The 21,501-nt window shown below is 55.7% G+C and overlaps 1 protein-coding gene across 2 annotated transcripts in view; it reads left to right on the forward strand.

The window, feature by feature from the left end:
* WHRN (whirlin) overlaps positions 1-18,957 on the forward strand; it is a 62,590-nt gene extending 43,633 nt beyond the window's left edge. For both annotated transcript variants that reach the window (XM_026059687.1, XM_026059688.1), the window contains 9 exons: positions 1,188-1,390; positions 1,836-1,872; positions 4,293-4,505; positions 4,916-5,128; positions 12,946-13,017; positions 13,438-14,035; positions 16,087-16,265; positions 16,964-17,086; positions 18,225-18,957. In XM_026059687.1, the coding sequence (XP_025915472.1) occupies positions 1,188-1,390; positions 1,836-1,872; positions 4,293-4,505; positions 4,916-5,128; positions 12,946-13,017; positions 13,438-14,035; positions 16,087-16,265; positions 16,964-17,086; positions 18,225-18,407 (1,821 nt within the window). In that variant the 3' untranslated portion in view covers positions 18,408-18,957. The remainder of the gene's footprint in view (positions 1-1,187; positions 1,391-1,835; positions 1,873-4,292; positions 4,506-4,915; positions 5,129-12,945; positions 13,018-13,437; positions 14,036-16,086; positions 16,266-16,963; positions 17,087-18,224) is intronic.
* The last annotated feature ends 2,544 nt before the right edge of the window (positions 18,958-21,501 follow it).

Genomic DNA, 21,501 nt, shown 5'->3' on the forward strand with positions numbered 1-21,501 from the left:
TGAAACTCTGGCTTGTGCTCCCYGTTTCACCCTTGCCCAGTTATGTTGCAGCTGGAACAACCTCTGGACACTGGCTGACTGTCCTTGCACGTGGGTGATGACAGGGTCAGGTCCTGCTTACAAAAAGCTCTTGCCCCAGCAGGACCCTGGGGACTGTGGTTTGCATCAGTTTCAGACAGCCTGAGGTAGGTGGGTGGCTGACAAGGTGAGCATGGTGCCACGGGCCTCCTGCCCCCATCACCTGTGACTTGGGTGACAGCAGAATCACAGCCCACCACGTAGATCTGGCTGTGATCAGTCACTGTTTCTCACTGGAGTGCATGACTGTAAGTGTCCAGAGAATTATCTCCTGTCCTCTGAAGTTTCCTTGACACAGTAGCAGAATGAGATGGGCTGAGCTGAAAGAATTAGAATTGATTCTCCATTTTATTATTTTAGCTTCAGAAATTGTCTCCCATCCTTCTTTTGTCATCTTCTTCCCCAAGAAGGGACTAAGTTATTTAAAGAATGTCTCATTCTGCTTGCACTGCAGCATAAAGAAAATAAGTCTGTGTTTTGACRGAGCTGAAGAGAAGCCTATGGTTAAGCAAAGATATGAAAGAGCAGTTTAAAAGAGGTGCTTTATCAGAAATGGAGCAAATTGTGATACGTGAGTGAGGAGGAGCTGCATTGAATGCCCTAGAAGCAAAGAGAAAGAGGACCTGGGATGAAGAAATGCTAGATGAATGCTATATCTTGAATAGGGCCAGGCTATTAGGGAAGCCCCTGATTACAGTGAAGGCCTTGGCCACAAATGAAAGCTACCAGGAGCAGCAGGGGAAGGCTGGGGAGGAAATAGGATGAGAGGAGAGAGATGAAATCCCAGCTGTCCCAGACCCCAAAGTTCACATAGAATTGAAAGTTGGGGTGGGACACTCAAATTGACCTCCCCATGCTGCACAGAGAGCTCTGAGGTTCATAGTTTCAGCAGATGGTTCTTGGCCTCCCAGACCAACAGGAGGGATCAGGGCTGGAGGTCTTGGATCCTATATTGTTGGGGGGCCATTTCTAACCAAGTGGGTCTGCAAACCTATAGAGGGGGACTGGGYGGACTGGTCTGACTTGGGATCCTAAATACAGATTCTTCCAAGCTTTACAGCCTGGTCCGTTGCTGGCTGTCAGCTTTAATGCTTGGTCTGACTCCACAGGTAGGAGACCAGATCCTGGAGGTGAACGGCAGGAGCTTCCTCAGCATCCCCCATGACGAGGCAGTGAAGCTGCTCAAGTCTTCCCGCCACCTCATCATGACGGTGAAGGATATTGGGAGGTTGCCCCACGCCCGCACCACCGTGGATGAAACCAGGTGGATAGCAAGCTCCCAGATCGGAGAGACCCTCGTCAGCTCAGCAGGGTATGTGCTTGGTGCTAGCCCCATGCAAGTTTTCCATGTAAGACTTCCAACTCAGGGCTCCCCATAGGGTATATACAGTCGCCAAGGAAGGGTGTAGACCAGCAGCATGTCCTTTGCTAATGAAAGTCTGACAGCTTGATGCCCTTTGATATGCATCTGCAACCTGTCTATGGAAACACCCCCAGTGCCACCATATCTGGTGTTTGGAAGACAGCATCTGTGGCCTGTAATGTGGATCAGGTCCAGAGAATATGTTTCTGCATCATTCAGAGCCCCTTCCTTGTGCCCTCAGGCCAGGAGCTTACCCCAGTGTTAGCTTACAGCAAAGGCMCTGAGAGAAGTGAACATAACAGATCCTGGGCCAGGCCCCAGGTGATGACTGCTCTAGGGTTGCTCTGATGGGCACACAACACTCGGTGCTAACTGATCTTCTCCCTCCTCACAGGGCAGTGGGCAACCACGCTGCGGAGGCAACAGCCAGGGTAAGAGATGTTAGGCTTTCCTAGTGCCTTGTGAAATGGGCATCATTGTCTCCTGTTTTCCATGGGAGGGAGGGCTGGCTTTGTGCTCCTGGTTATAAAAGGGGTGTTTACACAGACTGGTGGACGTTAACTGGCTCTAGCCTTTCTCCTGCCCATCTCACTTTACCAGCTGTGTTTCTGCAAACAGTGACATAATGGATACCCCCCACTCCTGGATCACTGGTGGGGCTGTTCTGCAGCAGACTGGGTGCTTCCCAGCCTGGGAATGATGACATTAATGACACAGTGTCACCATGAGCCAGCCCAGCCTGCCCCTGGAAAGGAGAGATGTGCCTCTGCCCATGCTGACCAAGGCCCAGATCGTTTGCTGTTCAGCCTGGATGCAGGCTGGTCTAGTCTGGCTTGTGGTGCAGGAGGAGGAGGTGAGATCCCTCCAGGGATGTGTGTGCATATTGGGGGCAAATAGTTGTCTCTGGGAAGGAGACAGAGGGATTTGGAGGGCAAGCCTGGCTGAGAGGTGATGCTGGAATGGATCTAATGCATGGTGAATGCAGGGAGAACTGCAGGACAGAGTTGGATCCCCCTTTCTTCCACACACTGGCAAGGACAGAGAGGGGATACCTTCCGCTCTGCAGAGGCGATCCTGATGCCTTCAGGTTGGTGGCTGTCTCTGGGCCTTGACAGCTCTTGCGACCTTTGCCACCCTGAAGCGGAGCTGAGCCAGCCCTCCGCAGCACAGCAGCTGGTGAGCAGGGTTTCAGCAGCAGCGTGGATTTGCCCAGTGGTGCGGTGATTGCAGCTCTGCATCAGCATGTCTTCCCCAAACATCTCTTTACAAAGCGCATTCCTTTTAAATGGAAATGAGGCAGCGAGGTATTGCAGGTGGCTCACACTGATAACAGCTTTGCTCTGTTCGCTTGGCAAAACCTGCTTCCCAGCCTCGGCTCCTCAGTGTCCCTGGGATAGTCAGGGCCTTGTCTGGCTCCGTATCCCTACACTGATTGTGCCCACGCTGCCAGGGAGGGGAACAACCAGGAGCTTCTCTGTTAGAAATCATTAGAAATCAATTTCAAAGAAAAAAACCTTTTGCCTGCAGTCAGAATTGTCTCTCCCTGGGACTCCTTTCGGTGCTGGTGGCTGTTTTTTCACCAAGGTCTACTTTGAGCTTGCAGCAGGGGTGGGCAGCAGGAGCAGTAGTGCATTTTACACAAGATGTGAACACTGACTCTCTCTAGTGGCACCAAGTTCCSCAGGTCTGCTGTGGAGGAATACACGCTGCTATTAAATCAGTAGCTAGTCAAGGGACAGCATCCACGCTTGCTGAACGGAGGTGGGATGCTGTTTTGTTTATTCAACTGGTGCTGTATAATCTCTTGGCTCTGGAGTTACTCWGACAAGTAGTGACGCTTAAGTGAGCAGCCATGCTGGTGAGTCCGCGGGGGGATCTGCCTCCAGTCACTCGCTGCATCCCTCTTCTGGTGCTGCTTTCCAGCATAGCCACCGTAGGGTCAGAGCAGCAGTCTGAGGCAGTGGGAACTTGGGCTAGTGGATAGAGCATGGGGTACAGGGTGAATTCTGGGTCCTGCTTTTGCTGCCCATCTCTCAGCACTCAGTCAATGCGTTTCAATGGCATCTGCCTCGCAGCTTGTGACTCACAGCCTGTCCCCATGTCCCTGTGGTTACATTCTGTAACCAACACGCAGGACCTCTGCACGGCCTTCATCCGCTGCTTTGCCTCTCCTCTGCTGCTTGGTGCACTTCCTCACCTTTTCCCCCAGCCTCCAAGCAGCATCTCTTGGGGAAGGTCATCAGAGAGCAGGGTGCTTCCAGATGAGGTGGTCAAGGCAGRGATTTTAAGGTGTGCTGCCTGCAAAGGAACTCAGGCAGCTCTACAGCATATCTGGCGTCTTTGAAAGGTGACCAAGCCAAATCTAGCAAGCTCATTGCCAGTGCCACCACTGTGAGAAGCAGCATCTATTTTGATGTGCCACAACTGAGCACACTGGCCCCATTTGCCAAGGAGATCCAGRAGTCCAGAGCCAACATCACAGGGCTGTCAAATGCTATTAGTAGGCAACCGACCCTTGCCAACACCAGCCCATCTTGGGGCCTGGCAAGGTGGCAAGAACTGACCAGTCAAGGCCACATCACTTTTCTGTCTAGCACAGACCTGCTCTGTCCAGGCTGACGTTTGGCTGGCTGGTGGCAAAGCAGGTATAGGAGAAGAGGTTCTGGCATATCTCTTGTCATACCCTCAACAGAGAGACTCCCTTTTCAGGCTGACTGGCCTTTCAGCGTGTTTCTCCTGAGGGTGGGGACAGGACATAGTTGTTCACATGGTTCCACCCTCTCTGGCTGGTGGGTTTCAGCAGCTGGTTTCCTAGCATCCCAGGCCAAAGCCTATTTCATGTCTTCTGCAGCCTTTGTTTTACCGAGGCCTGGCAGGCTCCCAGGTGACACTGAGCACCATGGTAAACCAGACCCGGGTTATGCTGGAAGAACAAGCGCGTCACCTGCTGAATGAACAGGAGCGGGCGACCATGGGGTACTACCTTGACGAATATAAGGAAGGCAACATCCCCGTGGATGCTCTGGTCATGGCGCTCTTCGAGCTACTCAACACACATGCTAAGGTGAGGCCCATGCTAAGGTCAGGGATAGCTTCTTCCACCCCATGGAGTGAGCAGAGCTGTTGTCACAGCGTGGCTCAGTGCCTCCTGCCAGCCTTTCTTGCCATTTCAGGAGATATGAGCCCCTTTCCAAATGTGAAAATGAGCTCTCAAATAAACCCAAAGTTCAAGGCTATCTGCACGGGATCAAGAGTGAGGGTATGAAAGCAAAATCTAGAGGCAGGACGTTATGGGGGATACAGTTTGCTGTTCAGTGACAAAGGRACTTCTGGGCAAGTTTAGGACCAAACCTCCTTATCCCTGCCAGAACATCTCATCACCTCGGCTGAACAGGGTGGGAGGATGGGTATTCACCCACGTGGGAGTATGGTCATGCTCCAATCTCTCTTTGGTTGTCCCTCTGCCTGGCCCAGTTCTCACTGCTTTCAGAGGTGCGGGGCGTGATCTCCCCACAAGACCTCGACCGCTTCGACAACCTAGTGCTGAAGCGAGAGATTGAATCCATGAAGGCCCGGCAGCCCTCGGGGCCCAACGTTGGCACTGACTCCTACTCCATGATGTCCTACAGCGACACCGTCTCTTCCTCCAGCAGCCACTTCACCTCTACAACCGTCAGCTCAGCCAGGGTAAGTCTCTTTTGACTGTTCCTTTTTCTTTCAACACCTTCTGCTCCTGGCAGCCCTACAACAAACTCRTTTCCTTGGAGGTGCTATTAATGCATTTTTCCCTCAGGAAGCCTTGTTCAAACTGCTTCCCCTATGGATGCCCCAAAACTCTCTCATCCCCTTACAAGCTGTGAGGGGTCATCTTTCCAGGCTGCCGGCTTTATCACAGAGCCACTGCTTTCCAAGGCAGGGGGAAAGAAGACAGCCCCTAGAGTGGCAGGAAAAATCAGCATTGTTTCTGCTGTCTGTGAAATCATGGCCTTGCTCTGAAAGCCCTTTGCCACGTCCATTTGCTTTGCAGCAGAGACACAGGTGGCTAAAGCAGAGCCTGGTGAGCTGGGAGGAGTCAGAACGGGCTGAGCTAGCTGTGGCAGTTGTATGGAGAGCAGGGAGTGCACATGCAGGCACAGCAGTGCCCCAGCTTTGGCTGCCYGCTGATGGGATCCCATGCATGTTCTGTGCCCCGTGTCAGTGCTGCAGGTACTTGACCTCCAAAAGGCTCCGAGATCCTTGCAGGCAAGGTGCACTAGCGTGCTTTGTAGGTGCAACAAGGAGACACTATGAGACTTGGTTGGTATTTCTCAGTGTCCTTGAGACTGAAATGCCACTGCCCTCTGCACAGGGGCTGGGCCTGGTGCTAAGCGTCACTTTGTCCCCAGCGAGGGGAGAGGTCTGCTTCCCTTCCARGATCTCTACTGAGCAATGCAGGCTGCATCCACGCAGAAACCTCAGGAACTTGCTACTGCCACCCCTTGCCTGCCACTATTCAGCAGCTCTGGCTGTCCCTCCGTGAAGCCGCTGGCTGCCTGCTCCTCTGTCCCAATGGGGACCACTGCAGCCACGCCATCTGTATCCTGTCCCAGGCTCCATCTCCCCCCATCCCCAGCATTAAGCAGCAGCACTCCCACGTCTCAGTTCCAAGCGTTCACTGCACGCAGTCTAATTAAGTTATCATAATCACCTCTGAGAGTGCAGGCACACAGACCCGAATTAATTTCCTAGCCATAAAATGCCTTTCATCATAAATGTATTAACAACCTTGGAAATTAAAACCTTCATGAAAAGAACAGATGACAATGGGCTTCTGCTAGTTTGGCAGCAAGCAAACCAGCCCACGTCCGGGGCGAATGGGACTGCGCTGTGGAGGGCCCAGGCAACACAGCCAGCGGGGCAGAGAGGTAGGGGGGCTTTCCTAGGGCTGTGGCTGCCTTCGCAGTTCAGTCCGGCCTCCCAGGAGGGCTCAGTGAGTTTCAGAGCGTCAGAGCTGGTTTTTTGTTGGGTTGACTTCACAAATCCCTGTAGGAAAGCCATCTGCTCCATTCAGGGTGGATTACAGTGAGATCCTTTCTGGATCAGGGTGAAAAAAGAAAGTTTCACGCTGCTCTAGGAAAGCCTGCTGGGAAAATCTTTCCAAAGTGGCAGAGACCTAGCAGAGAGGTCTGCCGGGATTTGCGCATTGAGTGTGACACCCAGTTCCCTTGCTGTCCCCGTGCCCAAGACTGTACCGTGTGCTTTGGGTTCGCCATGCTCTCCCTCCCACTCCACGAAGCCAGTGTGGCTGATGGGCCTGATGTGTGAGCAGTGACCCAGCCCTGCCTGGCATTTGGGCCCAGAGATCAGCAAGGGAGACCAGGGGACAATTCTGGCCACAGAGTGGGGAGCAGGTACCATCTACCAGGCCTTGTGTTTAAAAGCTTCCTATAAGAACGCATCTCTCTCGGTTACACTGCACATCCTCCTTGGCGGGGTGACTCCTCTATCCATGTCCTGTGAGCGTGGATGTGAGAACGAACACCCATCTCCAGCTCTGCCTCACGTGTTGGGAACACTAACTTGACATGTTTTGGCAAGCGGTGGTAAGCAACTRCCAAGCTAAGAGCATGGGCTCTTTGTAAATGGGCACTTACCTCAGCTCGCAGRAGAGAGAGAAAAGGGCAGAACTCCCAAACTGGCTGCTCTGCACTTTCCTGTCCTAATTCCCCACCGCTGTCACCCTCCCCAGCACCTCTCAAGGGAGAGGGCTAATTGCAGCCTTCATGTTCAACCTTGAATACAGCTGGATGTGGATTCTGTAGGATGGGTTTGAGGGAGGAGGGGTGCATTGTGCTGGGGTTTGCTTGTCTCGTTCATTTGTTCTGCATCCTCCCTGATGTTTTATTTTCCCTTTCACGCTTGTTTTAATCTGCTTTTCCCCTCGCACACCCCCAGGAGCGGCTCTTGTGGCTAATAGACCTGATGGAGGTAGGGGCTGTCAGCAAGATGGGGAGCTCGAGTGCTGTGGTTGCCATAGTAGATGGGCTGAGAATGTGTGAGAGTGTGTGTTGGGCGGGAGACGGGGGAACAGGCCCTTCCAGAGGCCAGCATGTGTCTCAGCCACGTGAACAACCGCCTCGTTTCTCCCATGTCTGCTTTCTCTTCTTCTGGCTCTGCTGAGCCGTTCCTGAGTCCCTCTCCTGAGCTCAGGGGCTGCTTGGTGCTGCAGTGTAGACAAGACTCTGGTGTCTGTTCCAACATATCATTAATCCTGAACCAGATCCAGCTGGCACCAGTGTGCTGCTTGCACTAAAGCCGCATGCGCCACTAGCAACTCAGTGCTGGGGTGTTAGAAGGACCAGCAGTGTTGATGTCCGATGGACCCCAAACTGCCCTTCCTGCTTTGTGGTCCCGTTGTGCCTACTCTTCCTGCTGTTGTGCTGTCTCACYGTATAGGCACCCTGGCTAAATACCACTGGGCTAGTCGCATCGTGTCACACATCCTCAGAGACTGGGGAATGATTTGCCTGATAAGCCTTGGGTCTGCAGAAATGTGTGTTCCAGTGCAGGAGGGATCAATGTACTTACGTTATGGGTGTTCAGCTTTAGATAAATCCACACGCATATGTTAGAGAGGCTAGATGGGCAAGGCTTTCTAAAAATGGATGTGGGGAGAACCTCGAAAATTCCTCTGTTGTAACAGAGCTTTTGGTTGGAAGGAGGTTGAGAAGAGCTGCATGCTTGTGCCCTGCAGCACAGCTCTGCTGTGCATAGTGCTTTACCTCCTCCGCATGGTTGCCTGGGGTTRAATCACATGGGTCAGCAGGTGGAGCACACAAACCGAGTGGTGGAGCTGGGAGCTGCTAGTACTGCTTTGGGAAAGAGGAGCTCTGGCAGCTGTGAACCTGTCCCAAAAGCTACATCCCTCTGGGAATGGCACTTGCCTAAAAGAAGAAAGCTGTGGCATTGCCAGAGGGAGTTCATCGCAGACACCCCAAAYCTTGGGACATAGTTTGCTTTGGCTTCATGACCAAAGTCACTGACACTAGACCACACTCCCATCCCCTCTGTTCTCAGTGGGTCARTGGGCGAACTTAGGTCAAAAAAACCCAATGTGAGGCTGAGCAGGACCTGCCAAGCAAAAAGTGATTTCATCATGGGATGCTTGAAGGTTACTAAGAGATGAGACAAGGCCTCATTTGATTGTGCCACCCACTGGATGTCTGTCTGCTTCACTAAGCCGCACCTTCGCCTCTTTTTTATGGAAGATTTGGATCTCAAGATGAGTCTTGCAAAGCAGAGATTTATTGTAAATTGGAATAATCAGATGCAGCTTGTCTGATAGAGCAGTATGAATTTCTAATTTGCTTATAACCGAGACAGTCCTCTGGGGATTTARCATTTGCTTTGTCCCTGCCTCCTGCCCCAGCCCTCATTGTTRTAATTAGGGAATTGAAATCCCTGTTGATTTTATTTTTCTTCTGTGCCGCCTCCTGGAAAATGTGCTGCCAYAGAAGGTGTCTCCTCCTCCCAGGGCCTGATTCCACAGATGTTAGCTTGCTCCCAGCYCCCTGAAGCTATGGTGCTTGCAGGCACAGGATCAGACCCAGCGTGGTAACCCAGTCACTAACGTTTGTGCGTGTCTTTGGGCTCTGTTTCACAAGAAGCAGAAGTAAGGAGAGAATGGCAGTGTGGGGCGTGAGCCGTTCCTCTCTTTGAAAAGTGAGTGTCAAACACAAGAACCCACAACATCCTTGGCAGCTGCCAGACAATCTCATGTCTCCAGAGAGAGGGTAGAATGAGAGCAGAGAAATGGGGGACCTCATCCAGCTCCCTCCATTACAGTGGCAGGGCAAGCAGCCCCTGGGAGAAAGAGAGACCTTTGTGCTGTGTCCGAGAAGAGCATTGCTGTTGTTTGATGGGCGGGGAAACCGAGGCAGGGAGCTGGCAGTGACTCTCCTAGGAGTCACCACAAGCCAGGGGCACAGCTGTCCACAGTGGCCCTATCCTGAGCTGCGGAGCAGTGAGCGTGTTGCTCTGCCTCCTCGGCACCACTCTCACTTGCCACGATGCTGTCGGGACTGAGCATTACCCAGCCTGTCTCAAAGATGCTCTCCAGCTTCACTGCAGCGCCCGYGGGCTCAGTGTGAGATAGGAAGGGTGAAAGTCTCCCGATTGTGCCTTGCAGAGGGATTGGAAAAGCCTCGCCTGGCCTCCAATTTCTATAAATAACCAGAAAATAGGAGAGAGGAGCAGAGAGTTGGTAAGAAGAAGCAGCCCCCTCAGTAAACACTCGTTTTTCTGAGCAGTGGCACGTGGATTCRATGGGTCTTTCAAGGGAGATCCAGGCAAGCACAGTCTTAAAACAGCAGATTCCTGAAAGCAATTGTGCTTAGTTTAAAAGCCATTACATTTTATAGCCAGGAGCAATTTCTGTTTAATTATTTTTGCCCCCAAAGTAGTAAGCATTGGGGAAGGCAAATCTGCCACACCTCAGCAGAAGAAAGTGCCCTGAAGAAGATGAGCAATATTAGTGTCACTGGATGTTCGGGAAGAGCAGAGCCAAGGCAGCGGGATTAGGACCATCTCGCCGAGCTGGCAGGAAGCTCTTGGCACCRCTGTCTGGGTTCATCCAAGGTTTGTCAGAAGGGTTCAAGCCTCCATGCTGACTAGTCCAGCTACTGGGCTGGGACTGCAGCACCTTCCACTGGCTGACATGAACAGCACGTGTTGCACTCTAGGAAGAGTCTGATATCATGGTGATGGGCACAGGGCTCACTGGCAGGACAGGCGGAGATGGCACTGGCAGATGTCAGCAGGGCATCGGGCAGATCCTCTTTCAGTAACGGTGTAACTACGGATAGTGGGGACAGGGGGATTTGAAGGCAGGCTGCTCCCGCTCGTATCAGGAGAGTCATTTGGCAAAAGCTCAGTGAACGCTTGGAGGCAAGTTGAGGCTGGCAGAGGCAGAGCTGGAGAGGGAAGTGTTAGACACACACCTGAGATTCTCCCAAATGTGGTACGGCTGGTGCTGAAATGCCACCGCCTTGAGTTCAGCTCCCTTCCTTGTGTACACAGCCCTACGGCTGGATTAAAGGTTCTGGGCAACATCTAGAGATGCAGGGATGTGCTACTTGGGCAGCTTTCTGCAAAACAGCTTTCTTGTTAGAGGAAAAGGGTGGCGGAAGGAGGAAGCTCTGAGAAGAGGGCACTGCTGGCAYGATTTGGTGCTGCTTACCAAGCACTGTGTTTGGCCCTGTTCACCTAAGCATTCGGGTTCCTTGGTGTCACGTGAGGAGGTGATGGCACCCATTTGCACTTTAATACATCCTGAAGTCCCAGGCTAGCTGTTGACCTGACTGCTAACGTGTGCATAGACCAGAGCAAATCTCCCTGAAACTGGCCTTCCCTGCTACTCACCTGCCCACCAGTCCCCAAGCACTGGAAACCAGCATGTTCTTTCCTGGCTTGTGGGAGCAGTTCAGGATCATTTTAATCAACATAATTGGAGGTTGCTTTTGAAACTGCCCTTTTTCTTCTTGCAGCCTCAGCTGTATGTTCTCACACCGTCCTTCATGCCAGCCCTTGGATTTGCATGGCCCTGTGGCGAGTTGGATCTGGTTGAAACTTGAACTTTCTGTTGCTTCTGCCATGTGTTTCAGCCAGATCCGTTCTCTCCCCTGGCTCGCTGCACAGTCAAATGAATGCAGTTACACATGGGGTAGGGGATTTTGTTTTTCAAAAGCCACCTGTCTTTATGTTGAATTGAACTGATGATGAAATCACCCCTCGTCAGAGGAAGAAATGGTCTCCCAAGCTAATTCTTTCCCTGCCAAAGTTTGAACAAGCCATTTCTTTTAGCTTTCTCATTTGCCAGGGATCCCTCTGAAGCCACAGAGATAAAAGCACTTTCCATCAGTGTTTTTGCTGCTTCTCTAATGCTTTTAATTGTCTTCTGTGTCTATTTTGGGACACTAACATCTTACAGGCAGCAGCCTCCAGCAGATGGGAAAAATGCAGATGCACCAGCATTTCAACTAATCAGTTGTTTACCCTGCAATAAATAACACACAGTTAAACACAAACTGTACCCTGCCCTTTACAGCACAAATGAACGAACATCCTTGTTARTGTGATGGAAATGAAATATGCCCTTTCTGAACGGCAGCAGCCCCGTCTCCAGATCAGGAGTTGCTGCTGCTGTGGGTTGCCAGGTTAGTGATGTGACTGGGGATGGCACAACCTAGCTAGCTCAGGCTGAATTCAGCAACACCTCCTGGACAGTCCAGCGGTCACCCGGAAATGTGCTGCTGTCTGTCCTTCCCAGGCAGATACCATGCAAAGCAGGGGTCCTTCAGGGGTTGACAGGGCTGTGGCAGATGGAGGGGGAAAGAGGCAGCAGTGTGGAGCCACAGAGCACTGGGGAACCGCGATTGGGCAGCAAGAGGGTGCTGGGGAGAAGGAAGCTGGGGAACTGCAGCACGACGGATTTTTCCTCTTTGTTTCTCTGCCCGGGGATCACACTGCCTGTCCCCAGGGCGGTGCTGTGGTCTGGGTTTGCTCTTGCAGGGGAACCAGGCAGAGCGGTGCTAGGCAGCACTGGCAGAGCATCCCTCAAAGGGAACCTGGTGCCTTGGCAGCACTGGGACAAAGCAGCAGAGCTGTGGCCCCAGGCTGGACATGGGACCACTTGGGCTCAGTCCTGTTGGTGCCCAGAGCAGAGTCCATCGGCAGGCCCCCACGTCCTGCAGGCTGGGCACAGCTCGCTGGGGCAGAGCCGTGCCCACCTCCAGGCCCCAGCCTCCCTTGCGCGCCCAGGAACACCACATTCCTGCCTTTRCCTGCTGTTACTTAGCCAGGGTGCCTGTTTGCTCTGCTTGACAATACGTGTATCCTCTTCTCTGGTCCATCCTGATTGACAGCCACCCCTGCACAGATGAACTGACTACCTTAGTCCTTCCTGATTTCTGGCACTGCGATGTGTTCAGCACTGTGTTGTGACATTTTCTAATGACATTTTGCCTTGTTATAAGCAGTGGAAGTGGCTTCTATCCTTTTGCATCTGAGACCAAATGCTCTGGGTTTTGGGGGAGGGAGGGTTTTAACTTTTTCGTTGGCCTTCTGCCTGGAAAGATCTATCTCTGGGCATTTAACTTGCAACCCTCAGAGCTAGTTCTTCCCTTCCCCATCTTCTAAATTAAATATAGAAAGCTGATATTTGGGCTAAGAGGAGTGTGTTCCTCTACTGTAGAGGAAATAGCTTCTATAGATGAGGTTCACAGCTTGTTCTGAGCACTCTTCTTAGCTTTGGAGAGTCTGTTTCCTAGCCAGGTTGCTTTGCCTATGTGGTATGTGAGTCTCCAGGGGAGCTTCCCAGGCAATACGAACCTTTTTCACTGGGTGAAAGACCCTGTCACTGCAGGGGCTTTGGACAATGTCCTGCAGCCCTCTGCATGCTCCCTGTCACTTTGATGTTGCTTCTTGCTGTAGTAACTGGGTTCTCTCTTCCTTTTTTGCCCTGTCAGAACACATCAGAATTGGAGGGAGGTGGAGACAGCCATCAAAGTAGCATCAACACCTTGCCAGACATCTCCCTGGTAAGATACGGCAGCATGCTGCAGCGCCTCGAGTGGGAGCTGGAGGCAAATTGATGATACTGAGTTTTGCCTCAGCTTCTGTAGCTATTTGCAACATCAGCGACCTGTGGATGTCACTGCAGCAGGGTATTACTGAAGCAAATTAATTAGACCAGTTAGGAAGAAGGATTCGGGTTGTCTGAATAAGAGTAACATCTGCACTTATAGGAACTAAAGCAAAACTTGGGTGATTTGTCCTCTAACCGTCTTCATTTATGAGTCATATTCTTATTGCCAATAAGGTCAGGGAGACATTTCTATCAGAATCAGCTAGTTTTCCTGTGATCACCATGGGAAGGCAGATACCAGGTGACTGTAGGACTAGGGAAGTTCTTGTGCCTGAGCCTGGTATCCTAAAGGCTTCTGTTCTTGGTTTGACAGGATGATCTCTCCTCCTTCCYGGAAGAACCACCCAACTTCAAGCCTCCGCCTCCTCCTTCAGCCCCTCAGAGGCTGGACCCCTCCGCTGCCCAGCACAGGAACCCAGGAAAAGACAAGTCGAAGCGCCCTTCCTCTGAGTCCTCTCAGTCGGGCCTCTTCTTTGTGGCCCCCCGAAACCCCACACCCCCTCCTAGCCACCCCGAGAAGGACACAGTCAGCCTGACCTCCTCTACTAATTCATCCACTGAGGAGTCTGCCCCAAACGCTGTCTACGCTACCATTTCTCCGGCCCTGCACAGCTCTAGGAGGCAAATGGATGCCCAGCTCTCCTTGGTCAGCCAGCACCCCATCGGTCCTTTCCCCAGGGTCCAGTCCCCAACAAGGTTGAAGAGCCCATCCCAGGAAAGCTCCGCAGCTGGTGGGCTTCAGAGCACCTCTTCCCCATCCCCTCCTCCTCCCCCAGCCCACCCAGCGCCCCCCCCGCCAGACAAGGGCAGCCCACGGTCAGTGGCCAACCAGCATTTCATCATGGTGGAGGTACACCAACCCAACAGCGAGCCCGACGTGAACGAAGTGAGGCCCTTGCCCCAGGCCAGAGGTGGGTGTCCTGGTGGGACAAGCTRTTCTAGTGTGGAAGGTCACCATTGCCATCAGCTTTTCTGTTTTTTGGGGATGGCGACTGTGAGCCTGGTTTGGCTTTAGCGCAGAGCTGGGCTCTGGCTGGTTTCGCAGTCACAGTACCAAGCTGGGCTGTGGGGTGGAAGCATGTCCGGCAACTGCTGCAGGAAGCAGCTACCGATGGTCCAGCCTGCCATCCAGACTGCATGGAGAGGGCGTCAGGGTGGGTGTAGGAGGGAGGCTGCACACAGCGATGCCCGTGCCCTGTAAGATGTTCAGTGCACATTGTCAGCCTTAGGGTGAAAAAAGCCCTCTCTAAGAGAGAGGAACAGCAGAAGAGGCAATTCTTAAGGGCAGCAACTGAGGGAGAGGTACCTGCCTGAGCATGAGGCTCTGCTGCAGAGGTTTCCCCTTCCCGGCGTGTATGTGGGCTGGCAGAGTGTGCCAGCGAGGGGCCGTGACACCAAGCTTGGCAGTTTAGCTCCAAGTTAATGGAATTTGGAAGAGCCAAAGTGCCTGGATCAGTGTGGCAACATGCTGCTGTTTGTTTCATTGATTAGCTGTAATTTTGTTTGCTTTTTTCTGAGACACGTTTTCAGTCGCAGAAAACAGCTTTATAGCATCATGGCCAAAGAGTGAAAATCCAGGAAGCCCATAAAGCCCTCCGCAATGTCATTAGCAGTAGTGCTAGTATTAATCTCTCAGACAAAGCCCTCAGCCTTGACTTTTGGCAGTCCTGGAAAACCTGCGAGGCCCACAGTCACAGCATCCAGCTTCGCATCGGCATTCAGTACGTTCCTTAAAGCCTCCCTAGGTTTCCAGCGCAATTTAATCTGACCTTTACTTAAAGACCAAATTTGGGTAGGCAGTTGATTGCAACTTGTCTCTTGTGTGGGTTTTTCTGTGTTATTTAATAAAATCTGCCTCCGGTGGAATTTTAAAAGCAATTCTGGGATTTTCCCATTAACGCCTGCTTTTGGAAAAACCTGATTGTGCCCTCACTGAGCGTGGGAGTCAGGTTTATCCTGAGCACATCCCTGAAAAAAGAAGCGTAAGTGTGGGGGAAGAGTGTGCTGGGCTCAACAGGTCCCTCGGCAGATCCCAGCAGCAGTGAGAAAGGTGGTCCCGGAGGGCTGGGGATGCCCAGGGAGGGCACACGCTGCTTTAGGCTAAGGCCCAGCRGTGCTCTCGGGTACCCCAGCATCCCCACCCTGTGAGCCCCCCAGAAACGCCCCGTTGCCTTTCAGGCGATGCGAGTGGCGTTGTCGCCCTCCCGTGGCACCGGCCTCCCACTGCAGTTTGTTCATTAATCTCTTAATGTATGGAAATGAGATTAAATGCCGGCTTCTCATGCTAATAGCGGCTGGATCCTGCTTGAGAGGTGTCAGCCGTGTGACCCCAACTCTTCCAAGTGAGAGATGCGATTTCCCAGGGCTTCAGTCCTCTCCGCAAATGCTGTAATATTGCTGTGCCTGATACTCATTTCCAGAGGCAGATCCTAGATCTGCACCCGGATCCTCTGACTTTGAATGGACGATGGCTCCTGCCTCTCAGCTCGTCCTTGCTTGGATCTGTCCCCATCTCCTCCCGGGAACTGGAGGTGATGAAGCTGGTGTTGAGCATGGGCTGGCCCAAACTTTGCTCGAGCGGGATCCCTGAACCCACCACCCTCTTCTGTGATCCCAGTGCAGGATCTAGGTTGGATCCTGGACCCAGATACCCAAGTCTGAGGTCACATGTTCCTTGGTGCTCCACATGCACAGCTCTGCTCTTAAGGACAGGTTCATTTGAGAACCCTGCTCTAATTCCAGGTCTCCAAAGGTGTTGGGTGGACACTGAAATACCTCAGGGGATCTGGACCACACTTGCTTAGGTCTGTCTCTGTCCCTAGGTCAGCATCCCAAGGGACCTGCCCAGCCCTGGGAGTGAGTGAGATGTTCTGTTCTTCTGGCACATGGTCCTGTGGGTGCTCGACTGGCCATGGAGCCGTGCTGCCCAGCCTTTCCTCTAACAGCCCGCGTCTCTCCCCAGCCTCCACGCTCTCCCAGCTGTCGGACAGCGGGCAGACCCTCAGCGAGGACAGCGGGGTGGACATCGGGGAGGTTGAGATGAGCGGCAAGGACAAGAGCCGGCAGCCGGTCCCCGGGAAAAGCCGAAGCCTCAAGGAGGCCGCGAGGAGCGAGGGGGCGGCAGAGGGGGCCTCCAAGCCGGTGAGGCTGGGTGCCCAGGGGCCTCGGGGAGGTGCCGTTCACAGACCATACCCCCATGCCGTGCTGGTGGGAGGTGGGAGGTGGGCACCCGCCGCTGCCGAGGGGCAGTGCTACTCTCCGCTGCTTCAGCCTGAGGCGGTGCACATCTGGCTCACCAGCCAGCCGGTTGTGCTCCCGCAGCCTGCAGGCAGCAACCCCCATTTTTTCTTGTTTTGTCACATTATTTTCCCCCTGGTGTAACAATCTGAGGCAGCTCACTGTGGGGCTGAGCTGGCAGGAGGGGAGCCAGGAGCAGCTGAAAGGGGGACGGTAGGGCTGATTTACCCCATCCTGGGTAAAACAACCCTCGCAGCTCCAGCAAACAACCGCTTGGGACATGGTAGAGTTCCTGGCTCTGAGGGGACATCCCCAGGGCAAAATGTCCCATGGCTGAAGTCACCTGTCACCCTGGGAGGAGCAGATGATACAAGTTATCAGAAGCGAATTGGAGGGTTTCTGATCTCTGTGACGTTGGGGGGTCTCGGCAGGCAGTCGGAGAGCTGCTCTGCTCCTCCCTAAGTCCTTCCAGGCCTGCAAACGGTTGGGATCATGGCTGTGGATGCGAGGAGTCAGGGAGCCGTGGGGCCCTGCGTAGGGAGCACAGCAGGGAGAGACGGGTGCCCAGCCTCCCTCGGCAGTACTGCCGTCTCTTCCCGCAGCCCGGGCTCCTGGAGCCCACGTCGTGTCTGATCCGAGTGTCCAAGAGCGCACCAACCTTGGGAATCGCCATCGAGGGTGGAGCAAACACTCGGCAGCCGCTGCCCCGGATCGTCACCATCCAGGTAGGGCAGGCTGAGAATGGAACAACTCAATGCATATGCCATCCCTCTCCTCCCTATCGGCTCTGGACAGGCTCAGGAAAGCCCCTCAGCCATGTCTTTTCAGCCAAGGCAGGGCCAGAGTGCAGCTGCAGCCCTGCCCCAGTGTGAATTTTGTGGGTGTACTTTCCCCGTGATGACCCCGAATCTCCCCAAATGCCAGGGGTGTCATTTTGCTGCGGGGGATTTGCTGAGCTGAGGATCTTGTTCACATGCTGTGGCTGATCCCATATCATAAAACATGTCCTGGAAACTAAGGACTTGCTGCAGACATGTTGGAGGGGATCTGGGCGGCCCCAAGAGCTTGGCTGACGTCTCTAGATGCCTGGAAACGCTCTCCTTCTGCTCAGATAGGGATGGGATGGGATGGGATGGGATGGGATGGGATGGGATGGGGTGGGGGGTGACGGCTGGGGAACTGAGCCCCCAGCCCTGCTCTCAGGAGCTGTCTCCTCACCCTGTTTCCTCTGCTGTTTACTTAGGGCAAAATTCAAGTTACACATAGAAAAAGGCAAAGCTGACTCTGCTCCTTGGTTATTCTTGGCTGTCCCAGCTGGCACCGTGCTGACAGCCAAGAGCAGGCAGGAGGGAAGCCAAATTCATCTGCCGTTTCCAAAATGTAAAATGTTTCTTTTGCAAAACATTCGCCCTGACCCAGCAAAGGCCGGTCTCTGCCTGCCAGAGGGGCCTGGGGCGCCTGTGTGTCCCCTGCCGCCTGCGGGCAGCCCCGGAGGCCTGGCCTGGGCCAGCCGGCGCCCCGCGGGCCAGGGGCAGAGCCGAGTGGGTTCCTCGGCACGTCGCCTCCCCGTGCCGCTTCCCGACTCGCTGCTGGTACAAGAGCCTGGAGCGAGCCCAGCGGGGAGCTCCTCTGGGTTCCCATCACGGGAATGGCACTCCGCCTCTCAAACAGCCCTGTCTCCTCAGCCCTCTCCTCTCCCCCGAAGCTCACGAGTCGTGCTGCAGCCCACGCTTGCCTTCTCCTCGCCTTGCTCTGTTCCTCCCCAGAGCTGGCTGCATTTCAACGTGTGGCCGAGCCAGGGAAGAGGAGCATGAACTCTCCCTTCTCCCCCGCTGCTGACCACCTTCTTCCCTCCTCCCATAGCGCGGGGGCTCTGCCCACAACTGTGGCAAGCTGAAGGTGGGTCACGTCATCCTGGAGGTGAACGGCACGGGGCTGCGGGGCAAAGAGCACCGGGAAGCCGCACGCATCATCGCTGAAGCCTTTAAGCTGAAGGAGAAGGACTACATTGATTTTCTGGTCACAGAATTCAACGTCGTCCTTTAGGAGCCAAACGAGTTTGGGAAGGAACGTGGCAGGTGAGGAGAGCGCCCAGACGGACGCAAAAGGCAACCCAGGGGTACCGGTGTGGGAAAAGGCAGCACCCAGCCGCGTGGAGCCCACACCACCCTCTCCCACTGCACCACCCTGCCCACGCAATCGCCCCCAGGGACCCCCAAATGTCTCCCATCACAGATAGTCACTGTCTGGGCAGGGCAGGCTGAGGATGGGTAGAAATCAGTGCACATCTCTTCCCTCTCCGCTGAAGGCGGCCGTCCCTGCCTTTCCGGGGCTGGGGGCTGCCCTTGGGAGCAGCGCTCTCCCCTTGGCGCTGAAATCCAGGCCCCGGCTGGGGAGCGAGAGAGGGGACGACGAGCCTGGGCGTCCCGCTGTCCTTTTAGTGCCACACACGCAGAGCGGGGCGGTCGGCGGCCCTGCCCGTGCCGTGGCAGGGCTGGGGAAAGAGGAAGGTCGAAGGGTTTCTTGGCTGGGCCCTGCTCCCTTGGGTGCCCGTCGCTGCGCCCGGGCGGCGGGCGGGTGGCGCAGGCCGCGGCTGAGGACGCGGAGGGCAATCGGATGCCTTGTAAATTGCTGGCGATGTCATTGTATTTATATATACAGAGCTTGTGCTTTTAATTTTTCAATAAATCTAACAGGTTAGAAAAAGCCTGGGTTCGTGGCCATTTCTTTGGGGCCTGGGGGCTGGACCGGCACGTGCTGGAAGGGCAGGGAAGGCTGCGGCACCCCGGTGCTTGCAGGGCTGGTTAGGATGCGGCGGCCCRAGGGAGGCGGGGAGCAGCCTTGCACACGCGGGGCCTGGGGAGCCGAGCCCCGATGCCGCCAGAGGCCGGGCTGGCTGGGAGCAGCCCAGCGCTGGGCTCGGGGCCCGCTGGGGCTGCTGAGTTTGTCCCGAGGGGTTTTACCCACACTGGTCACGTTTAGGGTTTCTCTTTGGAGGGGGCGATGGGCGGCAGAGCGCAGCAGCGGCAGCCTGGCCCAGCTGCAGCCGGAGCTGGGCAGCCTGCAGCCATCTGTGCCGGCCTCCTTCCCAGCCCCAGCCACGTGGTGACCCGCAGTGACACGAGTTTGCCTGCTCTCAGAGCGCAGTTGTTCCCGATTAACCCTTCCTGCGCCTGCTGCGGCAGGGCCACGGGCTAACGGGCCGACGAGCTCCCACACGGCAGCGCGACCGGGAGAAGGCAGCTGGCGGTGCCATTGCCGCACCAAGCGTCCCGGAGCCCAAAGTTAGGTTTACAGGGATGTGCTCGTCCCGGGGGCAGCCGGGGGATCCAGGCCAAGGGGAGCTCTTGCCCCCCCCCCCAAGGCGACACCCCCCTTTGCACCCCTTCGCCCCCCGGGGCGGGCAGGGTGGGGGGTGGCTGCGCCCCGCAAGAGCCTCCACCAGGGGGCGCCCGCGCTGCATAAATTATGATAATGAGCGCCGTCTGCGGCGGCCGTGATTGGTCGCATCCCCCGCGCTATGCAAATATGGGAAAGGGCCGGCTTTATGCTAACGACCTTCCGTTCCCTCCGCGGCCGCGCGCTCGGATTGGCGGAGAGGCCGCCAGAATGCTAATGAGGGCGCGGGCCCCGCCCCCCGCTGCCGGCGGGCCGCGCGCTATTGTCCGGCGGGACCGGGCCGCGGAGCAGCAGCTGCAGCAGCAGGAGGAGGAGGAGGAGGAGGAGGAGGCGGAGGAGGAGGAGGAGGAGGAGGAAGAGCAGCAACAACAGCAAAACCACCGCAGCGCCCGAGGAGGAGGAGGAGGAGGAGGAGGAAGAGCAGCCGGGCCAGGCCGGGCCGGGCCGGGCCGGGCCGGGGCAGCCGCACGGAGGGGCCCGTGCAAGGCGAGGGAGCCGGCCGGGCCCTCGCTCTGCAGGTGAGCAGCCGCGGGGGCGGTCGGCGGGGCAGCTGTTGAATGCAAGGCGGGAGGATGTCCATCCAGCTGTGCACCTGAGCCAGATGTGTCCCCCCGCGGAACAGAGCCCGAATCTTCCTCCTCGCTGTGCCCTGGGMGGTGCCTGGGGCTGCCACAGCACCTCCTCCTCCCTCCATCCTTCCTCCGTCCTAGTTGCACGGGGCAGCTGGAGAGGAAGAAGAGGGAAGTGGYGGGGCACAGCTGGATGCACAGCTGGGCACCCAGGGCTGGGCCCCGCCTGGGGCAAGGGCTTCCGGGAGAGCCGGGATCCCGTGCCCCCTTCCCTGGCAGGGCGGCTCTGCAGATGGGACGTGGGTTGGGGCCAGGCAGGGTTTGCACCCCGCAGGGCAGCAGAGAGCCCCAACCCTCCGCTGGGCAGCTGGGGCCTGGCACCGACCCGCTGCCGGGCCGCGCTCACCCCGCCAGATGTGGCTGGAGGACACGCTACTTCCTAACTTCTCGCCAAGGCGTTTCCTGCTGAAACCACCAAGCGTTGCAAGTCCCTTTACGGCCCCGGAGAAACTTGTCAGAAGTTTCTTTTCCGGCGCTGCCTCCTTCGTGCCCCAAGGCTGGCTTTGCTGCGGCGGCTCTGCTCTGCGTGCGGGAGGTGCGGCCAGCGGGTTGCAGGACGGTTTCGTCAGCCTGGCGCGTCCGGGTGCGCCGAGCTTGGCGCGGGGATTTCGGGGCGCGGGGCCCTGCTGCCGCCCGCGGCTCCGCGGAGGAAGCCGCAAGGGCCGCGCTGCACTTCGGCTCCCCGTTTCGGTTAGCGGAGAGCTCCGAGCCTCTCCTGTTCCTTCAAGGCAGGTCAGCGGTGCCGCCTGGACGTCCGAGGCTTAACTCRCTCTGCGGGACCCTTTCAGTACAGCCCCGGCCGGAGAGGCCGAGGTGTTTTAAGGGGGAATCTCCGGAGAGCAGCGGAGCAGGCGATAAACTCTTTACTGCAAATCTGTTCCATGCTGGTTAACCCCGGCGTGAACTCCCRGCACCGCAGGAGCGGGGCTTGGCGGGACGAGGCGGAGGTCCGGAGCGGGGCCGGCCGCCCTCCAGCATCCTCCGGCGCCGCCCCACCATTAATACGGGATCTCCTTGCCGCAGGCTCCCCCGTTAATACGGGGATTAAGGCCGCCGTYGGCGGCGGTATTAGCGGCGGGGCAGCTTGTCGGGCCGGGTTAGGGTGACCGGCC

The sequence above is a fragment of the Apteryx rowi genome, unplaced genomic scaffold (genome assembly GCF_003343035.1).
Source record: "Apteryx rowi isolate R43461 unplaced genomic scaffold, aptRow1 scaffold_16, whole genome shotgun sequence".
Lineage (NCBI taxonomy): Eukaryota > Metazoa > Chordata > Aves > Apterygiformes > Apterygidae > Apteryx > Apteryx rowi.